Below are 10,048 nucleotides of genomic sequence, written 5' to 3'. Positions count from 1 at the left end.
AGAAGGAAGATGCAGAATTTACAGAAATTTAAAAACATCACAGAATCTCTTTCGGACTGCTAAATCTTAATTTCTCAGTTTTGATGCATGAATTTGCCAGATTTTAGATCAGTGGTCCCCAAACTACGGCCCGCGGGCCAGATGCGGCCCGCCTCCACATTTGGTCCGGCCCCCTGAACAATACCAGAGTATTTTCATATATGTGCATTTTTATTTGATAAGTTGGACTTTTGCAATAAAATGTTCCTTAGTAATGAACTTTATTTATTATTAACTATTAGTTAGTAACTATTTTATACATGCATATAATTGACCCTAAGCCTTTTTTTTATGTGGAGAACCCAGTGTTATTTGGTTATTATTTATTTCATAAATAGTGTTATTTCCTGACTTTTGTTCTCTGAAGAATCCAGAAAAGGATATTTGATTGTGCTTTCTGAAAAACAATACATTTTTATGTTTAGCACTCTTACAATCGTCACACTTTTCTGTTACAAAATGACCCCGGCCCCCCATCAGAGAAGGGACAAGTTATGTGGCCCTCACAGGAGAAAGTTTGGGGACCCCTGTTTTAGATCATTTTCTGCAGATCTGGAATCTGTTTTATGATGAATTAATTCAGGGAGAACACATTCTAGAGAAGTTAACACTTAAGAGATTCCACATATCTGAGGACAGCTGGTGGAATTAACTTCCTGAGAAAATCTCAGCCTGTGTTTTATCTCAAACGGAGTACTGCCGTATTTCTGACGGTCCGTGAACGCAGCACGTTCGTTTCGATTGAGGGAAGGATGAGCAGCGGTTGTGTAATTTGGGTGAAGGAGGAGAAAAGAGGAGACTGAAGGAGTGAAGCAGGAGGAGCTGTGCAGGTGCGGCTTTGTTTCTCCTTCTGCTCAACAGGTGCTTCTGTTCAGGTGTTATTCGGTCGGGATTCACGGTGTGCAGGTTTTCCGTTGTTTCTGCCGGTCCTGGTTTTATGTAACCGACGTTGTTCACCGGTTTTGGACGGTTTCCCTCTTCTATTAAAAAAATCGTAACAAAGTTGGATGTTATTAAAATCAGAGAGAAGTTTCCTTATGTGCTGCTGATAATCTGTCCGCTGTAATAATCTAGAATATCCTCCAGCTTCACTGCAAACTTTCACAGCCGGTTGGGTGATAATATTGATTTTCTAATAAATCATAACGGAAACAACCCAACTGATTCCTGATTGTCGGTCCAGAACCTCCACTGATTTCTGTTGAGTCCATCTTGGGTTCTGGATCATTATTTTTAAATATTGAAATTTGTCCCATATTCTCATCCCACATAACCATCACTCCACTTCCGTGTTTCAGAGGAGAAATGGTGACCCTAGTGACCCCTCCTTATGGCCAATGTAGGCCAGGAAACTTTTATTTTGATATTCTTTGAGGCTGTTTTTTTTTTTTTTACTTTAAAGTTCCTCCATGTCTCTTCGTCTTGAAACAACTTCACCTCTTAATTTCAAAAAGTTTGGTGAGTTAGCTGAAACTGAAACCCTCATGTTTTTCTACACCAAAATTGATTTAGTTCTAACAGATTCCAGGTGAAACATTTAAAGCCTTGTGTGTTAAAAGATGGAAACTCTGGACGCTTATGGTCGCATTAATTTGGGTTGTTTCTGTTATGATTTAAAGAGAAAATACTGTTTGATAATAAATGGCTTCACCTTCACCCAGAATTAAAGGGTAATTATGGTTTTACTATATGCAGAGATTTTTTAAAAAGTTATACGTCAGTTCACACCCCGTTGACTGCTTTTTACTTTTATTATGATTGCATTAATAATAAATTTGATTTAAAGTAGCAAAGTCAGTTTCAGAATGCTTCACAAGATATTTAAAATTAAAAACCACTGAATAAGCAAAACAGTTTAGAAACAGCCTTATAAAACAGCAATTAGTAAAATAGCACAAAATATATGAATAAAACATTTTGTAAAATATCTATAACTTCAGTAAAGAGGCACAAAAAGCAATCAGAGAAAAATATTCCAACATTTTTGTTTAACTTTGCAAAGATAACCTTCAGTAAATCTGACTTGTTCTGTTGTCACAATAATCAATAAATCAATTAATCGCACGATAATTTAAAACAAACCAAATAATTTCCATTTCCATGATTTAGTGTTCTTGTCTTTCTACCAAAAACTGGATGAAAAGTGTTCAGTTTTTTGTTTTCTGTCTCAAATAGCCATTTTTTTGAAGAACGGTTTTGTTTATAGAGATTTCAGAATAAATTTTTTGTTCCTTCTGTTGTTTTGTTTATTTATTTTGGATATTTCAAATGTTTTCCACGATCTGATCAGATGTTTGGTTGCTTTTCAAGACGTCTGCAGCAGCGATGGAGCTAAGGTGGGCTAAAAAATTATTGCTAACAGGAGGAGTTCTGCTTGTTCCTGTTTTCGCCCTCGTTACGTCCGTGGTGTTCTGGCCCGGAGTGCTGCTGAAGGCCTACAGCTGGTAAACACACACCGTACACGCTGCCTCCATTAACGCCTCGCGCTTGATGAGTCACTGAATGACCTTTTACCTCAACATGTTCTTCAAATCCTGTAAAGTCAGCACTTCTCCATATGTTCTCAGAGTTGTTGATGAAAATTTCTACTATAAACCGTTTACTGCCATGAAACAATGAGTCATAAACTTCATGTTGGGTTTTAGTTTTTGTTTGCATCATTCTTCATTATGAAAGCAGACTGTTTATTGATAAACAGCTCGTCTCCGTGGCTGCAGGGATCCTTATCAACGTCCATATCAGGGCCGGTCCAAGCCGTTTTGGGGCCCAGAGCAGATTTTCATTTGGGTCCTTAGAGGAAAGCCTGTCTGTTTGGAGGGATGCTCTGGATCCAGAGGTCGGTTCTGGGTTGCTGGGTCTAACCCTCTGCTCTCCTCCTCAGGTACATGTGCCTGTCGCAGGGCGTGGCGGTCCGCTACTCCCACAGTGCAAGTTACCGCTTCTGTTATTCCACCCGCGGGACACCAGGGTGCGCCACGCCGACACTGCTGCTGCTGCACGGGTTCTCCACCTCCAAGGAAATGTGGCTGTCTGTCATCAAGGTAACACACACACACTCACTACTTCAGATCACCGAGGTTCCAACTCAGCATTTCAGCCAGGTTGAGTTCTGAACTTTGACTAACCCACTTTTCTCTCCAGTCCTGTGGTTGTATATCTGTTGCTGCGTTTCGGTTCGTTGTCATTAGGGCCCAAGTCAAGATGCTGTTAGTGCACCAGAGGGTGACTACTGTTTGTTACCACCCCAAATTTGTTTGTCAAAATGTTCACCTGTTCATCAGATTATTTTATACCCTCCTTCTCTCTTCCCTGTTTGTGATTGGCCATGTGAATCTGGCCAATCACAAACAGCCTGTCTTTTCGCTGTCTTTTTGATATCGGGAATGCGTCACATCGCGTCTATATGTACAAATTTCATGACAGCAAGTCAGAAAACCTTCACCTTGATGACCTGGAACATGAGGGGCCTCAATCATCCTATTAGAAAAACAATATTATCAAGAAGAAAATAACAACTCTCAGTAAAACTAAAAAAGTGGATGTTTTCCTACAGGAGACACATTTGCTGCCCCTGGAGTTGGAGAGACTATGCCGAGATTGGGTGGGTCAGGTATGTTATTCATGTGGCAGCAGACAAAGCAGAGGGGTAGCAATACTCATTCACAAGCAGTTACAGTTTAAAGCTACCCGGGTGGTTAAGGATGAGGACGGATGAGTCCTAATAATCCTGGCGGAGATTCAAGGCCACAGCATATTTACCTATACATATGCACTAACTCTTGTTGAAGGTCGATGCTGCGTTCCTCTGCTCCCTCTCTGCCCTGCTTGCTCTGTTTTTGTCCTGTCTTTTTCTATATTTTTGGAGCCTTTCTTTACACGTCCTCCAAACATACAAATTACAGATCTGGTCAACCGGTCTCTCAATGCAATTGATCAAATTTTCTTGACGAGAAGACTGGGCACAGGAGAGCCCTCTTGGACACGCCCGGCGGGATACACCCTGGATTTATTCATGGTAGCAGGATTTCTGCTGTTTGGAGCTTGTGGATACCTGGCTTATTGACAGATTTGTGACGGACTTGGCCGAACGAGCGAACACTCAGACTGGTGGTGTGGACAGAGATGCAAATGGGATGTGAATCTTGCTGAGACTCACAGCCCATCTGAGGACTCTAAAACTCACTAACATGATGGAATCGATCTTGGAGAAGTTGCTAGCTTCGGTTCAGTGGAACAACCAAACTAATTTGGATAATTGGGAACTGAGATGTATCGGAGAGACTTCAGGGAAGATTGAAATTTGTAATCTACCCGACCTAAAACATTTTATATCTGAATTGGTTTTCCCCGTGTTGCCTTGGAAGGGCTGCATATTTCCAATCTCTTTGAAGATATGTAAACATAACGTTCCTTCCCACCTCACGCCTCCTGTTATCCATGCAGCTGTGGAGCTGAGCACTCCCAAGGACATGTCTTGATAACAACATCTTATCGGACTTCTGCCTGGAGGCTGAGCAATGTGGTTTCATGGCCCTGTGATGTCACCGCCTCCACTCATGTCTTTGTTTTGTCTGATTGTTGCCATGTGCCCTAATGTGTCCTTTCCTCTTTTTATTTCAAAACTTTTATTATTTAGAAACTGTAGAGTACTCACTTTTAATCCAATAAAGGAATTAGAATAAATTTAGAATACAGAGAAATAAATTTAAACTGTGGAGTACTCACTATTCAGACCAATACTATGCTTTTTAGATTATACTTACTTATCAGTATTTTTAGAAACTGTGGAGTACTCATTATTTAGATCAGTAACATGTTTTTTAGATTACTTTTTAGGTTAGGAATTTAGCACCCCCACATCTCTAAGATGGAGGCTAAATTCAAGGCTATTTCAGGACGATGATTTCTGAATGCCTTAAGAGCTCAAATTAACTTATTTCTGGAGACTAATCTCAGTACAGCTCCCTCTGCTGGTGCAGCTTGGGAAGCGCTAACAGCATAAATCGAAGATTTTCTAATATAACATGCCTCATACAAAAAGAAAGCTACAATTGCTAGGCAGTAAGGATTTCTCTTTAGTCTGACTAAAAACCAGGAGCCATTTCTCCTTCTAGCGCTGGGCTAGCACATTTGTTTTGCTTGTATTTACCCAGAAAGCCTTGCATTGTAGTCCACTTCCTGCTTTTGGAGCAGTGTTCAGTCCACTTGATGTTCACAAATGCATTCAAACCAAACCAGTCTTTATAGTTACATACTTTAATTTCCACCCACAGTTTCTACGTTCTGTGTCAGTTTTTGTTTTTGCTTCCAGTACCTCCCCAGAAACCTGCATGTGGTTTGTTTGGACATGCCTGGACATGAAGGGACGAGTCGAACTGGTGCAGAAGATTACAGCATCCAGGGTCAGGCCAGGCGAGTCCATCAGGTCCGTGCAAACGCTTTCAGCTTTTACCATATCAATAAAAACCATAAACTTGATTTAAAGACATATTGACATAGCCTGGATGTTCTAGTTTTGTTGAAATAAAGCATCTTTCTCATCACATCCATTCAGGTTGTGCTCGGTTTCCATGGAAACCTCTAACATGAGGCAAACAATCATGATTCAGTAAATGGTCTGAACTTATATAGCGCATTTCCAATCAAAATGTTGAATTTTGAATTCAGCACCTGAATATGATCCAAAGTATGAAATAACTACTATAAAAAAATAAACTACAACTGAACAAGATTTAACTAAAAATAACTAATAGAAACCAGTTAACACTCTAAAAACTGATAAAAACTAATTGAATTAAACAAACAGTCACAATAAAACCAAACTATAATGAAAATCCAGAGTTATTATTATAAATCTGGTTTCTACATCATGAACCTACATCAGCATGTTGAAAATGGCCGCCCATCTGTTTTGTGTCCGGTCAGTTCGTCCGCAGCGTCGGTCTGGATAAATCGCCGTTCCACCTGGTCGGCACCTCCATGGGCGGGAACGTGGCGGGCGTCTACGCCGGTCTTTACCCGGCTGACGTCTGCAGCCTCACCTTGGTGTGTCCAGCAGGTAAATCTGCTGCTTTCTTCAGGTTTCACTTCCCTGTAAACCTCTAAGGCAGGGGTGTCCAAAGTGCGGCGCCAGGGCCATTTGTGGCCCTTGGCGTGATTTTGTGTGGCCCCCAACTGCATATCAAGAATAATACGAATTTGGCCGTTCCATCACAGATGCAGATGGAAACCAGCTTTTATCTAATTGATTAAACTTGGCTAAATAAAGCAAGTTTTGAAAGAAAGTAACTCAAATCTTTGGTAACACTTTACTTGAGTTGGTGAACATAAGAAGTACCGTTTAATAGTGTTATTATGAAGTGTTATTGTGTAAATAATGACACTTTTAATGGACTTTTAATGCAACTTTGCACTAAAAGTGTCATTATTTACCAAATTCATGGTAGCAGTTCTGAACATTCATGAAGACTCCTTCATGTTGTTATGTCAGTCTTCGCTCCCCTTCAAATAAAAAGCTACCAAATCTTTTTTTTATAACAGAATAAATTTGTTCATTCAAGCCCATAGAATCTGAAAACTTAATTAAATTTCTTTTAATACAGAAAACATGTAAAATTATTCAAGAGTTTTGGATCTTCAATAAATAACCTTTTCCACAAAAAGCAGCAAAACCAGAAAACTTTAAATGCTTGATTTAAATAAAATCTTTATATTATTATTATTATTTATTTATTTATTTATGTTGGTTTTTTTGGCCTGCAAATGTTTTGTCTTGACGATATTTTGGCTGACATAATAAAAGTTTGGACAGCCCTGCTCTGGGGACTTTGTCTGCGTCTTCATAGATTTTCTATTTTTCTGGCTCCAGAAACGTTGGGTATTTTAATTTGGCGTTGTTCCTGGTGCTTTCTGCTCCTCCTCGCCTCCCTGCAGGTCTGGTTTACCCCACAGAGTCCAGCTTCATCGCCCTTCTGAAGGAGCTGGACCTGGAGAAGCCCATCGCGCCCAGCAAGCCCATCCCGCTCATCCCCACCTCTATGCAGGAGCTGGAGGCCATGCTGAAGCTGTGCTGCTACAAATCGCCCAAAATCCCCCGCCAGGTACGGCGCCGAGCCCTCCAGGCTTCCGTCCGCGGCGCGGCGCTAACAGACATGTTGCTCTGATTGCTCCTGCAGTTCCTCCGGGGCCTTCTGGCCAACAGGATCCCAAACAACAACTTCTACAGAGAAGGTCAGTCTTCCTGTTTTCACTCTCCATCGTTCCTCAGATTTAAATAAAATAGACACAAGTTGCTAAAGTTTTTTATTTTTTATTTCAGGACCAAAGTTGTTCAGAAATTTTACTCAAGTAAGAGTAGAAATACTTCATAATAAAATTACTCAAGTAAAAATAAAAAGTGTAGATACTAAAAATACTCCTAAAAGTATTTTTTTTTTCGGAAAAGTTATTCAAGTAAATTTAATTGAGTAAATATAATGACTTTTAGCGGCTTTTATAATTTCTGTTCAGTTTGATTCTCCTTCCTAAACCTTAATCACATGATAAATTAAAATTAGCTCAAAATTTCAGTTTCAGTCGTCAAAGAGACGCTCCCCTTTAATATTGTTGAGAAGACGCCATTTTGAGAAAATGCATTACCTGCAGCTTTTGCCTGTTTTCCCTTCTAAGCTGAATAACTATTATTACTTTTTAATACAGTTTGATGCCTTATTTTCTCATTTTGGACTTGAATTAATCTTGTATGTAGTAATTAAGTTTCATATTCTATTTTTTTAAATTATGTACAGTACCTGTAATTATTTCTGTAAAGTAATTATTCTGCAGAAATATAACATAAATCAATATATAGAATGTTTGGTTGTGACAGGTCTACTTATTCCTGTTTGGTTCTTTAATGAGTCCATTGTTTTTGCAATTTTTTACAATCAAAGTCTCTGATTTTGTGGTGCTACTTTGGAAATATTTGCAAGGATTTTTGTAATATTTTTTTCCCTCATTTGTCCCTTTTCCAAAATCTGCATACAAAAAACAACAAGCAGACAATGTTCTTTAAAAACTTCAAAAACTGAAGTGAAGCTGAGGCAGCAGTATAATAGAAGAAATTCTGCCACCTGCAGGTGGAAGTTAGCATCGCATAACCCCAATGTTTTTAACTATTTTTGTGGAAAATTTGCAATAAACTCACAATTATGCATTAGTGAGGAAAGAATTAGCGAAAGATTGCGAAAAGGCAGAGATCAAGAAAGGTTCACCAGTTTGGTTGTTTGTCTCATAATCTGTGCAAGAATTTTTAAACTTCTTATGATGAGTAATAAATGATATTTGTTTAGTGTTCCTGGCGATCATTGGGGAGAAATCTCGGCACTCGCTGCAACAACACCTGAATCTGATCACAGCGCCCCTGCAGGTCATCTGGGGGAAGAACGACCAGGTAAATACAGCAATGCTGGAAAGTCTTACACAAAAATTATTCTGACCCCATTTGGACTTTGAATTTAATTCAGTCTCTACAAATGCCTCCACTTTCCCAGATCCTGGATGTTTCTGGAGCCGCGGTGATCCAGAAGGTGCTGCCTCACTGCCAGGTGGATTTGCTGGACAACTGCGGTCACGCCATTGCCTTGGAGAGGCCGAGGAAATTTGCTAACCTTGTGCTGGACTTCCACAATAAAGCAAAGAAACAAGCCTGAGCGGAGGAGGAGCCAAAACCAGAACTTAAAGCATTTATTTTAAGTGACAGATGAGTCTCATCTTGTTAGCAAACATCATTCCAGGGGAGGAATTTGACTAATTGTTCTCTGAAAAAGCGTTTGTTTCTTTCTTTGTAGGGAACAATTGGCGATTTTAACTTCACAGGAAATAAGTCTAAGAACCAGAGCTGAGGGTGGAGACTTTCCAAAAAGAAAAACTTCCCGTTAACAGGAAGAATTTCCACAAAAAGTTAACACTGCACCAATTGTTTGAGTTGATTAAAAATTATACAAGTAAGCTCAAGCAATGCCTCATATTGAGGATCCATCTGGTGACAGTGGAGGAAAAACCTCTCTTTTACAGACTTTCCAGAAATTATTTTAACACTTCACCAATGATTTAAATGGGTTAAGCCCGTGTGAACATTACCTCTGTGACCTCCGACCTGCAGCTGCAGCTGTTCTCTCCACTGACAGTTGTCATCCATAAAAAAATGAAGTTGTGTGAAGCCTCATTGCAGAAAATGAGGCTTCGTGTCGTCCGGAAGAAATGAAATTCCATGAGGATGTGAATTGTTTCAATGCAAAAATAAAATCGGTTTTCATGTTTAAATTTTCAAATGTCTGATCTGATCGTCTCTCTGAAAGGACCAATGATCACAAACTGCTCTCTGCTTTAGTTCACCTTCAACTGAGATGTTTCGTTCCAAAGTCCATCTTTGAACTGCTATAAAACTCACTAATTAACATGTTTTATTTTTCTCTGCTCTGACTTTTTTTCATACAATACTTTTCCATGTCCCAAATGGCATCTCTTCTATGATCCCAATGACAACACGAACCTTCGGGTGTCGAGTGTCTCGGTTTCTGCGGATCATGGACACCTCAGTTTCGGTGTTTAGTAGGTAGGTTCTCCTTCCACCTCTGTGTGGATCTTCTCCCCACCAGTAGGCATTTTCTAGGGTGACCTGCGGTTGTTTCATCATTATCTGGGTGGCCCCCTGTCTCTGTCCTGTGAGACTTGTAGATGGCCTTCTTCTGTGGTCAGTTTGCCTTGTTCTTCTTTAGGGAAAAATATCTTGTGGGCCAGGAGTTATGGGTTGTCTGGAAAATTTTCTCTGGGTCTCTAAGATCCCCTGGAGTTGCGACCTGCATTGAGATTTGGCCAGATACTTTACACCAGCTTTAGTTTGAGACCTGAGACCTTCCTACCTACCCAGACTCCTTCTTTCTCTTTTCTTAATACTGTTGCTCCATGCGACACGTTTTCACTGCCAGGGCTATCTGTGGAACTGTTGTGCATTGGACTGGCATTCTAA

General features: G+C 39.9%; 1 protein-coding gene across 4 annotated transcripts; it reads left to right on the top strand.

Moving 5' to 3' along the window:
- The first annotated feature begins 639 nt into the window (after positions 1–639).
- On the top strand, positions 640–9,350 carry LOC114136065 (monoacylglycerol lipase abhd6-A-like). Of its 4 annotated transcripts, none has more exons than XM_028003845.1 (10): positions 640–869; positions 2,350–2,483; positions 2,921–3,080; positions 3,593–3,649; positions 5,351–5,464; positions 5,965–6,097; positions 6,973–7,139; positions 7,215–7,269; positions 8,370–8,470; positions 8,571–9,350. In XM_028003845.1, exons 2-10 carry the CDS (start codon positions 2,365–2,367, stop codon positions 8,727–8,729), a joined length of 1,065 nt encoding a protein of 354 aa, XP_027859646.1. In that variant the 5' UTR covers positions 640–869; positions 2,350–2,364; the 3' UTR covers positions 8,730–9,350. The 4 variants fall into 4 exon arrangements, with proteins under 4 accessions (XP_027859646.1, XP_027859648.1, XP_027859650.1 ...); XM_028003847.1 differs by having other exon boundaries at positions 641–869; positions 3,593–3,640; XM_028003849.1 differs by lacking the exon at positions 2,350–2,483 and having other exon boundaries at positions 645–869.
- The last annotated feature ends 698 nt before the right edge of the window (positions 9,351–10,048 follow it).

This window comes from Xiphophorus couchianus, chromosome 20 (genome assembly GCF_001444195.1).
Source record: "Xiphophorus couchianus chromosome 20, X_couchianus-1.0, whole genome shotgun sequence".
NCBI lineage: Eukaryota > Metazoa > Chordata > Actinopteri > Cyprinodontiformes > Poeciliidae > Xiphophorus > Xiphophorus couchianus.
This window is presented reverse-complemented; position numbering and strand designations above follow the sequence as displayed.